This window comes from Anticarsia gemmatalis, chromosome 25, assembly GCF_050436995.1.
Source record: "Anticarsia gemmatalis isolate Benzon Research Colony breed Stoneville strain chromosome 25, ilAntGemm2 primary, whole genome shotgun sequence".
NCBI classification, from domain to species: Eukaryota; Metazoa; Arthropoda; class Insecta; order Lepidoptera; family Erebidae; genus Anticarsia; species Anticarsia gemmatalis.
Genome location: NC_134769.1, coordinates 260,435 through 277,799, shown reverse-complemented (window position 1 = coordinate 277,799; position 17,365 = coordinate 260,435). Strand labels below are relative to the sequence as shown.

The window sequence follows — 17,365 nt, the reverse complement described above, 5'->3', positions numbered from 1 at the left end:
CACCCGAAGGCCTTTGACATGGCTTAACGACTGTTATCTTAGTAGACAACAGCCGGGACCGACTTTTTACGTGCCCTCCGAAGCACGGAGACGCCCAGCTCAAATACCACTATGCGGTCACCCATCTACAGAATGACCGTGCCAAGGTCTACTAATATAGTGGGAGTACACACTGACCTGGCTGAACTCGAACATGTCCATGATCTCGTCGCAGCTGTCGTTGCTGATGTGCTGCGAGGGGTTCATCAGCCGCGTCGCATCCTCGCTGATCTGACTGCACAGGATCCTCATATCCTGGACACATACACACATACATACATAAGTCAATTAGTATAACAGCAGCTTACCACTACATTACATATATATACAAAAAAATACAATATATTGACTATTTCAAATACTATGTAAGAAGTTTACGAAATAAAGGATATTTTGAATTGAATTGCATGTAGTCATGGGCTTAGAAACTATACGACATTAATATTAGAGAAAATAAAATATGAAATATAATTTAACAACGCACACATGGTCATTTGATTCCGAACTTGTACTATGGTAACCAATTAACTGATAAACACACTTATATACTTCTAAATACATACCTAAATAGATAAATGAACCACCAGGCTCAGAACACATACTCGTGCTCATCACACAAATATTTGAGCCGGGTGGGATTCGAACCCACCACCCGCAGCGCTACAATTATTGCGGAAAAGTGACCACGTTAACCATTGCGTCAAACATGCAGTTCAGAGTAAATTTAAATAATTGTTAAGGAAGAAAAGGAAAAATGTTGGCATGGTTACCAACTCTAATATTTATAAGCAACTACAAGGCCCGACTTTTTACATGCACTTCAACGCACAGAAACTCTTAGTTCAAACACCGATCATCCATCTAAAAAAATACCGCGCCAAGGGTTGCTTAACCCAGAGATCGTTTACCGACTGGTGAGTGCAACTGGCTATGAGCGCCTCAAGTAAATAATAATAAAAGGTAACTTACATCAGCCACTCTCTTGCCGGTGGCCGCCTGGTGCTTGTCGGCTGTCTTCTGCAGCTGCTGGGACTCCGTCACCAGACCTTGGAGGAAGTCCTGCAAATATTACAACTGTTAGTTATGCCACCATTATATTATCCATACTAATATTATAAATGCGAAAGTAACTCTGTCTGTCTGTCTGTTACTCAATCACGCCTAAACTACTGAACCAATTTGCATGAAATTTGATAGGGAGATATTTTATTACCCGAGAAAGGACATAGACTACTTTATACCCCGGGAAAATTGCGCATTCCCATGGGAAAATTCAGGTTGCGGACGAAGTCGCGGGTAAAAGCTAGTAGGGTTATAATGTTCGAAAACTTAGTAGAGACCCTTGGCATTTACGATGTATATAGACACCCTTAAAAGTTCTTTAAAACATTTCCAATTACTAGTGTTAACTAACTAAGATTAACTAAGTGAAGTAAAGTAACTAAGGTTAACATAATAAAGTAAACTAACTACCGTTAACTTACCAAAGTTTAATAATAAAGATTAACTAACTATGTATTAAACGCACTAAGTTTAATAAACCTTGGCTAACCAGGTTAACTAACTATCATTATCCTACTACAGTTAACTAACTAACATTTTAAAAAAAGTCAACTTACTAAGGTTAACTAAGGTAAAGCTAACTAAGGTTGCTAAGGTAACTTACTCTAAAGTCGACGATGTTGTTCTGTTCCTGTCCGACGCGCGAGGGTCGCGACTGCAGGGACAAGATCTGCAGGTCTTGTATCGCCATCTCCAACTCGTTGCGACGGTTCTTGTTCTGCACAACACAATACAATTTATAAAAATATACTACGTAGGCTCAACGAAAAACTGATCGTTGTTGTTAGTTGACTTTTAAAATGTAACTTTTGGGTGGGTTAGAGCAGTGTCAGCCGAGTGGTATATAAGATTTTTTGTAGTTATGTGGTTATATATCATTCGATGCAACTATGAGAGAAAATATCGTGATGCAACATTTCAAGCCTGAGAGTTTTTAGAACAATTTTAAAAGGTATTCAATCCCAACCCGCGCTCGGCCAGCGTAGTGGACTTAAGGCCCAATCCTTCCCTCAGTCCGGGAGGAGACACTCGGCCAGCAGTTTGGTACACACATGTCAAATTAAACATTATTAGAGCAGTGATAGCCGAGTGGTTTAAGTTGGCACCTCCCACGCAAGTGGTCGCAGGTTCGAATCCGAGGCAACACACCAATGACTTTTCGAAGTTATGTGTGTATTAGAAATAATTATCACGTGCTCCAACGGTGAAGGAAAACATCGTGAGGAAACCTTGCATACCTAAAAATTTGTTTAATACATTTATTGAGGGCATGCAAAGTCCCCAACCCGCACTTGGCCAGCGTGGTGGACTCAAGGCCTAACCCCTCCCCCTCGTTTGGGAGGAGACCCTTGCCCTGCAGTGGGACAGATATGGGTTATTAAAAAAAAAAAAAAAAAAAAAAGTGATATGTAGTGTATGATCTATATGAAGTGTTACACACCCGTGGCGCCCGCTGGCAGCGCACGTTGGCCAGGTCCAGCGCCCGCAGCGCGGCCGCCAGCTGCCCGCTGTAGGCGCCGTACTGCGCCTTCAGCTCCGCCGCGCAGTCGCTGTGCTCCGACATGCTCTGTGCACAACCATGACGGATTATAGATGACACTTTCATAACTAGGAAGGCATATTAAAATAGATTTTTTTCTTTTAAGAATACATACGGCAAAATATAACAGCATCGTACGAACGGTCGATATAGTTGCCGAATGTATTCATAGAATAAAAATGCCACAGTGTAAAAACAAAGTTAGTACGAGATCGAATGTTTTACAATTTTTTCTAAAAATATTCTTCCTTTAAATATTAATTCAAAATCAACAATAAAATAAGATTATCTAAGTCTATATTTCTCTGTAATTAGTAAATTGAATATAAGGAAGTGTCTCCGTCTTTGTGGTATAGTCACTGATAAATCAGGTTTCGATTCCCGAGTCGGGAAAAGTATTATTGGTCTGTTCCAATTTATTTATATGAGAAGTTACCTGAGCATTCTCCATGAGCTGCACAGTCATCTGTCTCAACGGAGTATCCACTACTATCACGTGCTGTTCCGTCTTCCTCTCTCCCAGCCTGCCACTCTTCACATCAGCCTTCAGCCTCTCCAGCAGTTCCCTCAAGGTCTGTGCTTCTGCAGACAGGGTCTTCGTGTGAGAAGACGACGCTAACGGCTTCCAAGACTCGGAGAATGTGGCCAGGTTCGTGGAGAGTGTGTCTGCTGAGGATATGAGCGCTTCTTGGCAGGTGGAGTGGTGCATTGAGGGGGCGACCAGCTGTGGAGGCAAATAAAAATTTTCAATGACGCTTATTAAGACAACATTTTTAGGTGATTTTATAAATCATTTCTGTAGTTAAGTGATAGATATAACATGAAGTTTAAACGTTACTTGGTATTGAAAGAATATTTGGTAATACTAAAGTCTCTTGCCTTTTTTCCTACTTATAATACAAATGTTGTGAAGATATAGTATCTATCTATGGAGTAGCTTCTGCCAAAATTGTCCCAATAGAAGTTACAAATAGAGATGAGTTTACCTTGGCGGTGTAGACGAGTTTCCCGGCGGCGTCGACGCAGCTGGCCCCGGCGGTGCAGATGTCCTGCACGCGGCGCTGGCCGCCCGTGACGTCAGCGGCCGCGCTGTTGGCCACGGTGCTGGCCTCCAGCGCCATGCGGGACGCGCAGTCGCCGATGGCTTTAGCTCGGTGGATCACCTAAGAAAAGATTATGAGCCATTATAATTCTTCATACAAAATAATTTAAATGCAACAAAATAAAAGATGTGACGCGGTCGGGCAAATTACTATTGGTCTTTTCACCCCTATCAGATGAGACTTGTTTATGTCAAAACGTAGGCGTATTTCGTACACCTTGGGGTATAACGGGTGTAATGTTATGCATGCAATGCGAACAAAAGAGGCTAAACTTATCAATACTATCATTATGTTCATAAAAATATATGAATTATTGATAAATTATCTCAAGATCCTACAATGTATGTAGAAAGGTTAAACCGAATAAATAGTAGTTAAGCATGTTACCTCTTTCTCCAAGGCAGGGTTGACATCGCAGCTGACCACTCGCAACAGCTTGGTGGACTGATTGCCAAAGGCTATGGCGGCGTCGTTCAGTTTCTACACAAACAAATATAAATAAAGAAATGAGTATTTTTCATCGGTACGATAGAAAAAAAAAACAAAAATTGAGTTTTCGTGATTATTCGTCCGCCTCATGTACAAGGAGTCTCGCCATCAAGTACAACTAGTGTACACCGACTTTTGGAATACTCGTGTATGTACAGCGACTTTTGTAAATTTCCACTGTAAAGGTTATTTTGTTTCTTAACCTCGTCTCTGAGTTGTGGCATTTTATTGTATACAGGTATTTTGAAAATTGTTTCTGTTCAGCGACTTTTGGAGCTGATTGTACGTTTGATGGTCATAATCTATACTAATATTATAAAGCTGAAGAGTTTGTTTGTTTGATTGTTTGTTTGTTTGAACGCGCTAATCTCAGGAACTACTGGTCCGATTTGCAAAATTCTTTCAGTGTTAGATAGTTCATTTATCGAAGAAGGTTATAGGCTTTATATCATCACGCTACTACCTATAGGAGCAGAGTAACAGTGAAAAATGTTACAAAAACGGGGAAAATTTTGACCCATTCTCTCTTATGTGACGCAAGCGAAGTTGCGCGGCTCAGCTATAAATAATATAATGTTATCTTTTTTCTTTATTTTTCTCTGAAATGATGTATGTAATATATTAAAAGAACTCACCTGGCTATCATTGAGCGCGGCGTGACAGATGTCGTCCGTGGCCGCACACAGCGCGCTCATGTCGCTCACGAACGAGTCCCGGCTGTGCTCCGGCAGGCTGCTGTACATGGCGCTGCCGTCTGACGTAGTACAGAACAACACATTGTACATTACTTCAAGAGAACAATACTTCTGGGCAAGGGTCTCCTTACGAACGAAGGCCTTGAGTCCACCACGCTGGCCAAGTGCGGGTTGGGGACTTTACATGTCAAATTTATTAACAAATTTAGGCCTATGGACAGGCACGTAGGCATACTAAAAACAACAACAACTGACAACAGGGCATGCGAGGTTTTTATCACGATGTTTTCCGTCACTGTTAGAGCTAGTGATCATTATTCAGAATGCAGGATCGTGAGAGAAATAATTAAAAAATACAATATTATAAATACACACCATCAACAGCACTAGTGACTGACTTTGTGAGTGCTAAGATCGGCTCCAGCGCGGCTCTCTGATCCATTTTGTTTGCGTCTGAAACAAAAGTAGCGTATATTATCTCTTTCTTGCTTTTTAACAGATTTGATCAAATGACAAGGATGGTAATAGAACTCCATATACTTACAGTTAGCAGCAACGATAGCAGCCACTTGTACTTCTGCCTTGGCGAGAGTCTCCTCCATGCTCTGTTCATGGCGAGCCAGTTGTAACGGCTCAATGTTGCGCACTTGCTTCAAACTTTGGAGCTGGTGACAAAAATATATTATATTATAAGAAGTAAGAAGTATTTATTGATGGCATGTAAAGTACCCAACCCGCACTTGGCAAGCGTGGTGGTCTCAAGGCTTAGCCCCTCCCTCGTTTAGAACGAAATCCCTGCCCAGCAGTAAGACCAAGTAGTGGGTTAAAAGAAAAAGAAAATAGAGAGTGTAGTCATGTGCCGAGCAAAGACCTTATTAGTACGTAATGATACATTGGGTAATAGGGTAGTTGACTACAGTCAAAGCAACTACATTTTTAATTTGTCAAAAACGCATTTTAGAAATACCAAAACCGGTGAACCAATTTTGATGAAACATTACACGGAAATGGATGAAGACCTGGAAAAGCTTATAGGCAGTTGAAATATGAGATAAAAAGTTTTCCTAGTGTTTTGGTTATTTTATTTCTTATAAAAAGATAGTTCTCGCATTAAGAATTGATCTAGGATCGCGGGGACTTTATCAAACATGACACAAATTACAAAATTACAGCCAGACCCGAAACAACTATCTGTAGATCACACAAATATTTGTTCCGTGTGGGAATCGAGCCCACGATCTCCCGACGTACTGGTGGCGACCGCCTTAACGACTGCGCCACACAGGTCGAATGTTATTCATAAATAAAGAACTAATGTTATGTAGTTTACCTGTGAGAGCAGCTCCTTGGCGTGCTTCATCTCGGCGCCGGCGTCGTCCACGGCCTGGCGGAACTGCTGCTGCACGCGCTTCTCCTCGTCCGTCTTCGACTTGCTCTCCGACGATACCACGCGCACTGCGTTCTCTGTTAGCGAGATAAATCAAATATTTTTTTTATTTTTTTTGTCAGCCTGTACTGTCCCATTGCTAGGCACAAGCGTCCCCAATTTTGTCCAATCCCCCCTGTCTCCTGTTATGCGTGTCCAATTAATTGGAATACTGGTGTTTGTAAGAATTGTAAACATTGTATTGTATTGATAATAATGTCATCCTGGGCGATTTCTGCTATAAATTCAAAATAACGATGTTAAAAGGTTTTTACTTCTTCGTGAAAAATTTGATGGGAAAGCCGATCCCCGGCGATGTATAAAAATGTATGTTTGACTGTACGTATGTCCCTTATAGAATCGTAAAAAAAATATTTCATTTGGTAGCCTAACAAGGAAAACCACGAGCCGGTACAGATAGTTTATTATAAACTAAACTTTACAAAACCGTATAAACTGAATGTATGAATGAAATTTCGATTTTTTTTTGGGGGTAAAATCCCTTCGGCTGCCCAACCTGCTTAGGGGATAAATGTTGGGTTATGTGGTGTATTTCCACTACTACTCCGCTAGCAGACCGTTTGGTGTGAATAGAAAAGCTTTGAGACCTAAAAAACTCCATCACCTCATTGAAGCTCCACACGGAGAACACATAGGCTATCAGGCTATACATATGTATCTAATCCAATTTACCAGGGTTTATTTTTCAACGTACCTCTGCACTCCTGGTCGCGCATGGCGTTGAGGAAGTCCTGTGCATCAGCGCTGTTCCGCGAGGGTACCGGGTACGCCACTGACCTGCGCTGCGGCACTGCTGGCTTCGACCCGGCGCGCTTGGGCACCGATGGACCTGGACCTAAAGGGTTCATGATGGGTTTAACTATGCGTCGGATTATTCAAAAAAATATTTTGGACAAACTTTAAATATTCTGGCTCTACAATAATAAAGTGAATATTAAGTGAATAACATCTAGATATCTCTTTAGATATCTAAGAAAAATTTAAATTTTATTTTATCTCCATGACATTTCATTTACAGATGATGGGGATATCAGATATGTAATAAGATAAAAACTACAAATAAGTAAAATAAGTTTGTTTTACAACAAATCACAAAAAAAAACTGAAAGAAAACATGACTTGTCACTATCACTCGTCTCGAACTCAATCACAGTAACGTTACTTAACCAAGCTAGAACGTGGCTAGCCGTTGATCAATTACCAAACGACCAATGTCTTTATTATACTCGTACTTTTGTCATAATAATGTTACCTTTTCCTTTAACAGCCGATATGGTGGAGTCAGCGATGTCCTGTGACGGCGCAGTGTTGACGACTGTGAACAGCTCGCCCGACGCCACGGCGAACTTGGCTGCTGCCTCGTTCAGTTTCTATCATCACAATATATTTATTAGGCAAGTAAATCTACTCTTCGTTGGTAATGTCTGCATACCGACCCACCGGGTTATGGTTCTGTGTACTACGGACGTATCAAAAATATCATGCCCTTTTAGCTAATTACGATTGAAATAGCTGCATCTAGTCTAGGTAGACCTCATTGTTCTTGTTTTAAAACACAAACATTCACGTTGCTTCTTTTTTTCTCATCGTATGGTTAGTGGTGAACCTCGTTCAACCAGCCCGAAGCTTTACGTAGCTTAACGACTGTTATCGTAGGAGATAACAACCGGGGCCGACTTTTTACGTGCCTACCGGAGTATGGAGACGCCCAGTTCAAATACCACTACATGGTCACCCATCTATGGAATGTCCGCGCCAGGGTTTGCTTAACCCACAGATTGCTTACCGACCAGTGACCGCAACTGGCTAGTTATATACGCCAATTACGATCGAGCTGCCCGAGATGTCCAAATACCGGCCCGGTAGACATTTTTACTATTGTTTCACAGTTCACAGATAATATATATGCACACTGCTAAAATGACATCTTTGGCCGAAACTCATGTCCTCAAGAGTGAACGTTTAAACGAGCAACAGATGGAGATGGAAGGTACTGACCTTGGCGTCATGAGCGTTGTCACAGATGGTGCGGCTGGCACTGCACATGTCCTGCAGCTGCTGCTGCATGGCGCCGCGCGTGTCGTCGTCGTACCGGCAGCTCATGCTCTTGGATTCTGAGGACATATCAGTCAGTCAGGCTTACTTATTATGTCAGAATACTATTTTGACCATGTTACAAAAAGCATTTTTCCCGATACTCATATCAAGATTATGGATTGCGGTATAACAGAACTAACAAAGCAAATGGCTTTTAACGATCAGAAGGGCAATACAGCTACTATATACTATTGATGAGAACTGAATAGCAGTTGACAACAAGAAATATTTCAAACAGTGATCTACACCCGAATTATCTTACTATTACTGCATTATCTAAATTATAAATATTAAACTCTATTAGTTGATAGTGTCGAATGTATAAAATCGTGCCACAATCTTAACTCAGTACTAAATGAACTCACCTTGAACGACCCTCGGCATCAGCTCAGTGATGGTGATGATGGAACGCTCAGCTCTCGGGTAGTCAGGGTTCTTGGAATCTAACGATAAACGAACACATTTTTAATTTCAAATAATATTCAAAATCAAAATCAAAATCAAATCATTTATTCATTTAGGTCAAATATTGACACTTATGATAGTCGTTACAATTACTGAATCTACCACTAGCTCGGAAAGGGGGTAGAGCCTTATGAGAAGAGCTAGCGAGAAACTCACGGCCACTCTTTTCAATCGCCAAAAAGTTTTACAATGTGGTGGATACAATAATTGATCATGCGAGGAGCTGCCAACAATCAGCGATATAGACTAAACGTCAATTAAGTTAGATGAATATAGCTAGGTTATTTATTAGTCTCTGATCGTACCGTATCTGAGCACCTACTAGCATGTGATAATAAGAATATGGGCAGCAAGTGAGCACACTGGTTGTGAACATTAAAAAAGAAAAAAAGTGACAGTTTTATGAATAACATCAAATTGTACGTAACATCACCCATTTGCATCATTAATTGCCCATATTTTACAATATTTAGACCTACCGCTACTGAGTTTATACAATTTATAGCAAAGTTCCCTAATTTCAAAGAATCCTAATCAAGCGAGCGACTAATCCCAAGAGGTATTGTCGTTTAGATACTCATCAATTCTGTAATAAGCTTTCCTAACGAGATGTTCCTTAACAGCAACTTTGAATTTTGGCAGGGGTAAATCCATGATGTGCTTTGGAAGCTTGTTGAAGAAACGAATGCCGAGACCTACAAACGAATTGTGCACCTTGTGTAAACGATGATGGGGACCTACTAATTTGTGTCTGTTTCTAGTGTTGTAATTGTGTCTATCGCTATTTGTTGCGAAAGTCCCTAAATTTTGTTTTATATACAACAAGTTTGCAAGCACATATTCATCGAGGGAGAGAGTTGTTGAGATTTAAGCTTTATCTAGTTGTGTTTCAAGTTAGTCTATGTCAATAAATAAACAAGCTGTGGACCATGCGTCGTTTACTTTTAACAAACATCATCAGCCTAGCCCTTTTTCCAAATATGTCGGAGTCGGCTTCCAGTCTAACCGGTTGCAGCTGAATACCAGTATTCACATGGAGCGACTGCCTATTGGATCTTCACAACCTAGTTACCTAGGTGATAGCACGATACCCCTCGGTAAAACTGTTTGTGAGACTGTCAAAGTCTTCCGAAACACGTAGAAACTCGGTATGCATAATGTGGTCACTCATTCCCATTTAATAAAATCCGTCCATTAGTTCGTGAAAGGGTACCAAACATACATACATCTACAAACTTTCGCACTTATCATATAGTAGGATGTGAAGTCACAGCGTAGTAAATGACTGACCTGTAGTGGCCGAGCTGAGTGCAGCGATGGCCGCGTTCAGTTGCGCCAGACGTCGACACAGGTTGTGTTGTAACGTCGCCGTCTCGTTGCTCGACATACGGGTACACACCTCCTTCTATAAAAACAAAACATTATAATGCTAACTTCAAAAATATTCACACTGTCAGACTTGCTACACGCATATTCGGGTCGGTCGATCCAGCAGTATTTACCAAGGCATGGCATGTTTATACAAGCGCGGCAAAGTCAAGCGGCATTTTTTCCGATCATTCATTCACATAATATATTCGATTTTATCGCCCGGATTGAATATGTGTGTAGCAAGTTTTATGTCAAAAAAGTATGGTATTCAGTAAATTACCTCTTGTAGTTGTTTCTCAGCTTCATCGATGTAGCTGTTAGCTGTAGACACGCTGCGTATGAACTGAACGCGCTGCTTCTCAGGTTGCACTGGGAATAGGTTAGTTATATTATATGTTAATGATAGCTAATTGAATATTCTATATACAAGTTAGTCTAGTTGTACTTTGTATCTATTTTTTGTATGACACGAGAGCAAATTTTTCGTGCGGGAGTGGTCCTTATACAAAAATATTTGATGTAAGTTAAACTCACTGGGCCTAGGACTACCTGACCAACAAACTGGTTGCTGATAATTTTAATAAAATTATAAAATATTTTTTTTTCTAATCAAAATCTAATGCTTACCAATGTTTGATACTACTCGTAAAGTGTAAACAGAAATTATAAGGTCATACATTAAATGCTTTATCTATGTAAACTCACAGTACTGTGCACTCCTGGTGGCCTCCAGCAGTTCATCCAGGCTGTTGTCGAGCGCCAGCTGCGCGGCCTGCAGGCGGCGCTGGACGTCGGGCGCAGCGTGAGGGGAGCACGCGGCCGTGAGCTCGCCGGCCGAGCCGCGGACACTGTGTACTGCTGCCTCCAGGGCGTTGCTGCAGTGCGGGGACCTGATGCTGGGACCTGTCACCTGCAGGGAGGAATGAGGAAGGGATGTTAACACCAATAGTGGAGACGGAAATGACTATAAATGATGCATGAAGAGAGAACCTACCTTAAGGCGTAAAAAGAGATTACTTAAATATGTATGCTTACATTTTACCGTTTACTTTGTTGCCTTGTAAAAAATAGACAAGTCTTATTGGATTCATATGTACAGCCGCTTAATGAAAAACCGAGGCAGCTTTGAGATGCCAACAAAATTTTATTAGCCTCATATCACCATACCTATTACCGTTACAGCATAAACCCTGATCGGCAGAAACATATAATATCTCTCAGATTTTATACACCTTACTTAATTACAATACTAGTAGTTAAGTTAAGTACAAAAATATAATTCAAAACTCCCTCCCGGAACGAGGGAGTTCCACAGCAAAATTATCTTATGTTCTTTATGTTAATACCGCAGTACCTGTGCGACAGTGAGCAAGGCCTGTGCAGCATCAGCAGTGCTGGCCCCGCGTTGGTCCAGCGCAGCAGCTTCCTTCGGTCCCAGCTGTTTGGTCAGAGCTTGTACTTGGGACAACAGCTCTGATGCGCGGACACACGATGCCGTGGATAAGTCGATTATCTATACAAAAATATTACTAAGTAAAGTTAGAAGTATGTATATTTTTACAAAACTTAACACTCATTTAATAATCACGGTTAGTTAAACGTTTGTTGAAAAACCAAAACCATCTCTTAGGCATACCAAAAAAAAAACTTTTTGAAAACGCTTGAATAAAAATAGAATTTGGCAAAATCTTTAAATGACAAAGAGTATCATACCTTCTTCTCATCACCGCTGTCAGGAGTAGGGTTGACGGCAAGCATCATATTGCTGGACGCGTCTGCAAACTTCACAGCCGCATCAGCCAGACCCTATGAGGAAAATATACATACAATATTATAAAGAACTTGCACAAGATCACATTGTCAATTTATTCAGTAATTGAAATAGATGTAAATATAGATAAACCCTCTTATTCATAAACACACTATAAACCTATTTTAGTTTAACAACTACTAAAATATGTTTTATCTCTTTCATTTCGCTAAGGAGTGAAAAATACAAAACACTTTATAAGCCTTTGATAACTTCATATATTTTTATGAGTAAGAGTGATAGAGTTTATGTATACCTGTGGTTGTCCAGCATTGTCACAGATGTCTCTACTCGCGTCGCACAGCTGTTGTATTTGTTGTAACAACGTCTTCTGAGCTTCTCCATCCTTAGTACCACTCAGTTTCTTCGTATCTACAGAAAATCATTTAAAATGGTAAATGAAAGATATCGGCTATAGTCAATAGATTTTCAGATATACTTTTATTTTCAAAATCTATACTAATATTATAAAATTGTAGAGTTTGTTTGTTTGAACGCGCTAATCTCAGGAACTACTGGTGCGAATTGAAGAATTATATTACTGTTGAATAGCTTATTTACAGAGTAAGGCTATATAACATCACGCAGCGTGATGTTATATAGCCTTACTCTGTAACATAGTATAACATTTTTTCCTGGTACTCTACTCCTATTGTTGTCGGCTACGAACAATAGGAGTAGAGTACCAGGAAAAAATGTTATAAAAACGGGGAATATATGACGCAAGCAAAGTTGCGCGGGTTAGCTAGCTAACTATAAAAATGTATAATCGCCAGTTATAATGATTTATTTACCTTGTACAAGTCTCGGCATCAATGAGCTGATAGTATCGACCGCTTGTTGTGCAGCCGCGTAGTCGGGGTTTTCGCGATCTGTATATAAAAACACTTATAATTGAAATAAAACCAAGATTTAATTAAATATGTGACAGTATAGCTGAGCCATTCCAAGTCTCAGTCTAAGATAATGGTTATTTAACTATTAGCTGTAAAAGCTTAACAGTCAGACAGACTGTGTGTATGGATATACTGACCAGCTGTGGCCCTCGCCAGGTTGGCGACGGCAGCGTTGAGTCGTGCCAGTCTACCAGATATCAAGTCCTGAAGAACATTCTCCTCTCCCTCCTTCAATTGCTCTTTCTTCACAGGCTGAAGTAATAAAAATTTAAGTTGAATTATGACAGACTTCCATGCGAAGTTGCTTATACACTACAATCAGTAGAATCAGGTTTCCATTCTAAGCAATATACTATTTTGATTGTCCTCTATTATATAAAATGAACATACACCAAGGTACCAAAATAAAGGTACAAAAACTAGTCCTAAGTAGCAACTATTTTCCAATAACTGTCATTAAAGGAAGAAGTCTTCTACCATAGGCTATCGCATTCATGATTCTACCTCATATGCAGGCTTTTACCTTTTTGAGCTGTAGCTGGACATCATCAAGACAACTCCTGGCTCCAGACAGACTGTTGATGAAGTGTAGCTGCTGCTTCTCTTTCTGATCTGGTGACAGCACTACTGGGACACTTGCTGTAGAGTAAATACAAATGTTATAGGAACATACAAGTAAATTCAAGGGAACCCATTGTAACCCATTTTTTTAAAACTTCTTGATCTAATTAAAAGCGTACAGATTATACAACAATATTAGGTACAGAATTGTATTTTTTTATAATATAAATAGATAATATAATATATAATATGATATATAATATATAATAGTTCATTACATTTTAACATGGAATCAAAAAAGGGTTCATCAGTTAGCCACATTACTTTGTACTGCTTGACGTTTTGGCATTCCTATGCCAAAATGTAAAGCAAACCAAAGCAAATTATACGACCGACCAAGTTTCCCTATAATTTTAAAAAACAATCACGCAGTTAAGCTTAAAAGCCACTTACGTTGTCGACAAGCCAGAAGTATCTTATCCAGGCTATTATTGAGTTGTTTGTGTGAGTCCAGGAGCTGCTGCCGTCCAGGTTCTGAGGCGTGCGGCTGACACGCGGCCGTCAGGTCTGCGGCCGACTGGCGCAGGGTCGATACTGCTGACTCCAGGGCGGTGCGGCAGGACGGGGATGTGATGCTTGGAGATGTCACCTGCGTGATGGAGAGGCAGACATGAATACTGATAAAATATGGTAATTATTTGTTTGGTCCTTGACTTCATACTGGACTTGTGCTAACCATATTGATCATAGTCATTCCACTGTCAGAATGATAACAATGACTTCACCCTGCATGAAAAATTTCTAATTTAAAATAAACATTGGGACGGCCATATCTCAAGTAAGTATTGACAAAGACCGGTGAGTGTAGTGGCGGACCGGACCCAACATGGTAGACATGTTAGTCGTAGACGATCAGAGCACAAGTAACGCGATGATTTAGCAATCGATTGGAGCCGGAACAAAAGAGAAGGGACCTTTACCTAGCAGTGAAACACAGAGGCTACAAAAAAGTCTTACCGAGAAATATTATAAGGCATGGCTTTTATCAACTGACCTGAGCAACAGTGAGTAGCGCCTGTGCAGCATCCGCGGTCCTGGCGCCCCTGCAGTCCAGGTCCTCGGCGGGCGCGCCGCGCACTTGTTGTGTGAGCGCCTGCACTTGAGATAACAGTTTCGACGCGCGGACACATGCTCCCGCTGATAAGTCCATTATCTACGATAAATATTGAAGGAATTACCAACAAGCTGATAAAACAAAACTTTCACGGACACAGTAAAGAAATCTTTCTACCGAATGGCACAAATACCTTCGAAGAAAAATCATCAACAGCTATAAAAGTCTTCACCTGTTTCTCCTTGCCAGGTGCTTTCACAGGACTGAGTGTGAACATCAGTTTACCAGACGCGTCACTGAACTTGGCAGCCGCGTCACTTAGACCCTGCAAGTACATTATTATTAGCATCTTGCTCAAGAGTATATAAAACACCATTTTAGCAGAAGATATTTATATTGGAGTCCACACTACCTGCGGTTGTCCAGCGTTGTGACAGATGGCGTCACTGGCGTCACACAGTTGCTGTACTTGTTGTAACAAGCTCTGCTGAGCCGCACCCTCCTTCACGCCGCACAGCTTACGAGTGTCTACAGACATATTTTATTTTGAAAAACGACTTCACCCACGGCTTTCCTTTGTACTACCATTGTGAGATGATAACATCAGCAGTCTTCATAATTTCTACAGTTAGGCTTTTATAAGAAGGGTCAAACTCATACCAGAAATCTTAAGTTCGAGGCCTCAACTATTGAACTCATCGTTAGAAAGATTTTTGTGTAAAATAAAAGTCCTCAAAAGCTTTTCCACCTTATAAAGAAAGTAAACACAAAATTACATTATCCACACATAGAAACTAAGTAACTCACCTTGTACAACTTGTGGCATCAATGCACTTATAGTGTCGACGGCTCGCTGCGCAGACGCATAGTCCGGGTCTTCGCGATCTAACAACAAACTCAGCCGGTTACACACTAGTTCCAACTTGAAGGCCCAAAACGGCAAACATGTGAAAGTTTCTATGTATATATGTATAGCCCTGCTTTCATCCTACTTATATACGTCTGCCTAGCAATGACATAGTGTCAAGTCGAAATTATCTATTATTATAGTTTTGCACATACCGGCGGTGGCTCTGGCGAGCGCGGCGACGGCAGCATTAAGTTGCGCCAGTCTGTCTGACAGCTGCTGCTGCAGAACTGCGCCGTCCTCCTCACGCATCGACGATGAAGCTATCGGCTGTGGAATAACATAGCTATTAGCTCACTCTTCAGGAAAAAGTATGTAACACTGAGTTGTAGTTCAGCTTTACCTGTTTAAGATGTTTCTGTGCCTGATCGAAGCAACTCTTGGCTCCGGACAGACTGTTCACAAACTGTAGACGTTGCTTCTCTCTCTGTTCCGGCGACAGAACGACACGAATACCTGATACAGAAGAATAAACACGTTTCATAACGAAAATGAACATCTACAGTATGCTGAAACGATGTTACTTTTAAATACATTGGACCAATACTTAATGTATTACCATAATAACCTCAATAATTTAGCAGTAATAAAATGACCATTGCTAGATATTTTATTTTGGTTGAAGCATTTATAAAGGTACCCAAGGTTTTCGACAAACTCTGCAAGAACCTATTTGACATTGAGTCTTCGTTCAACTATGTTTTTCAGAGCAAATATTGTTTTCAGACTGTGATGGAATATAATATATTCCTTGCTGGCAGTCAGTAACAGGTTTAAAGCATTGCATCATTTATCAATTCTGTTCTGACGAAAGTTTGTTCCTCACCAGAACATTCCTGGCAGGCTTGCACCAGTTTGTCAAGACTGTCGTCGAGCTGCTGGTGTGAGACCTGCAGGTGCTGCTGCTCCTTGTGTCCTGGAGGCAGGTGAGGGCGGCAGGCAGTTGTCAGCTCTGCAGCAGACCCTCGCAGATGTTCCGCCGCTGACACAAGGGCGGCAGCACATTTGGGAGACGATATTGTTGGTGACGTAACCTGTTCACCAAAATATTCATTCAAACACTTGTTTAGACTTCAATAGTAGGTCGAAAACTGATAAAAAGTGTATCGTATCGTGTGGGCGAAAGAGTAACAGGGATTCGGGACCCCAAATTGAAGTCTATGGGGTCTTCAAAACCCCCATTTGGGAAATTTACAATTGGGCCATTGCTTAGCAAAGAGTGAAGGATTTAAAATTATCACGTCAGCTCAGTCCAGACCTGTGCAGTAGTAAGAAGCGCCTGTGCAGCATCCGCGGTCCTGGCTCCCCTAGCATCCAGGTCCTCAGCAGATGCGCCCTGAACTTGTTGTGTGAGCGCCTGCACTTGAGATAACAGCTCCGACGCGCGCACACATGCTCCCGCTGATAGATCCATTATCTAAAGAAAATGCATCCGGGAAGTAAATAAAATGTCAGCAAAAGTAAATCACTAAAATACTAAGTCTCATGACAGTGTTACGCCAATTTTAATTAGATTTCAGCAACACGGAAAGGTGTCCCATAAAAACATGAATGAAATTGATGATATTATTACTAGGGTCACTCACCTGTTTCTCTTTGCCGGGAGACTTGGTAGGAGTGAGTGTGAACATCAGTTTACCAGACGCGTCACCGAACTTAGCCGCAGCGTCACTTAGACCCTGCAAATATAACATTAGTAGCACTTTGCCCAGATTTATGAAAAAATATCCTACTAAGATTATCAGATTTAGGCTAGAAGAGCATTTAGG

At 40.9% G+C, this 17,365-nt stretch overlaps 1 protein-coding gene across 3 annotated transcripts in view; it reads right to left on the bottom strand.

Moving 5' to 3' along the window:
* LOC142983900 (uncharacterized) overlaps window positions 1–17,365 on the bottom strand; it is a 76,669-nt gene that overhangs the window by 16,645 nt on the left and 42,659 nt on the right. For all 3 annotated transcript variants that reach the window (XM_076131084.1, XM_076131083.1, XM_076131085.1), the window contains exons 56-89: window positions 17,183–17,275; window positions 16,855–17,013; window positions 16,423–16,630; window positions 15,940–16,052; window positions 15,752–15,866; window positions 15,497–15,574; window positions 15,102–15,217; window positions 14,922–15,014; window positions 14,630–14,788; window positions 14,029–14,224; window positions 13,538–13,653; window positions 13,152–13,266; window positions 12,913–12,990; window positions 12,375–12,490; window positions 12,022–12,114; window positions 11,663–11,821; window positions 11,014–11,218; window positions 10,589–10,677; window positions 10,228–10,342; window positions 8,838–8,915; window positions 8,374–8,489; window positions 7,628–7,745; window positions 7,070–7,210; window positions 6,259–6,392; window positions 5,473–5,593; window positions 5,304–5,381; window positions 4,869–4,987; window positions 4,132–4,224; window positions 3,628–3,804; window positions 3,078–3,365; window positions 2,543–2,668; window positions 1,706–1,819; window positions 1,009–1,098; window positions 178–294 (exon numbers count right to left, since the gene is read on the bottom strand). In XM_076131084.1, coding sequence (XP_075987199.1) covers window positions 178–294; window positions 1,009–1,098; window positions 1,706–1,819; window positions 2,543–2,668; window positions 3,078–3,365; window positions 3,628–3,804; window positions 4,132–4,224; window positions 4,869–4,987; window positions 5,304–5,381; window positions 5,473–5,593; window positions 6,259–6,392; window positions 7,070–7,210; window positions 7,628–7,745; window positions 8,374–8,489; window positions 8,838–8,915; window positions 10,228–10,342; window positions 10,589–10,677; window positions 11,014–11,218; window positions 11,663–11,821; window positions 12,022–12,114; window positions 12,375–12,490; window positions 12,913–12,990; window positions 13,152–13,266; window positions 13,538–13,653; window positions 14,029–14,224; window positions 14,630–14,788; window positions 14,922–15,014; window positions 15,102–15,217; window positions 15,497–15,574; window positions 15,752–15,866; window positions 15,940–16,052; window positions 16,423–16,630; window positions 16,855–17,013; window positions 17,183–17,275 — 4,326 coding nt within the window. The remainder of the gene's footprint in view (window positions 1–177; window positions 295–1,008; window positions 1,099–1,705; window positions 1,820–2,542; window positions 2,669–3,077; window positions 3,366–3,627; window positions 3,805–4,131; window positions 4,225–4,868; window positions 4,988–5,303; window positions 5,382–5,472; window positions 5,594–6,258; window positions 6,393–7,069; window positions 7,211–7,627; window positions 7,746–8,373; window positions 8,490–8,837; window positions 8,916–10,227; window positions 10,343–10,588; window positions 10,678–11,013; window positions 11,219–11,662; window positions 11,822–12,021; window positions 12,115–12,374; window positions 12,491–12,912; window positions 12,991–13,151; window positions 13,267–13,537; window positions 13,654–14,028; window positions 14,225–14,629; window positions 14,789–14,921; window positions 15,015–15,101; window positions 15,218–15,496; window positions 15,575–15,751; window positions 15,867–15,939; window positions 16,053–16,422; window positions 16,631–16,854; window positions 17,014–17,182; window positions 17,276–17,365) is intronic.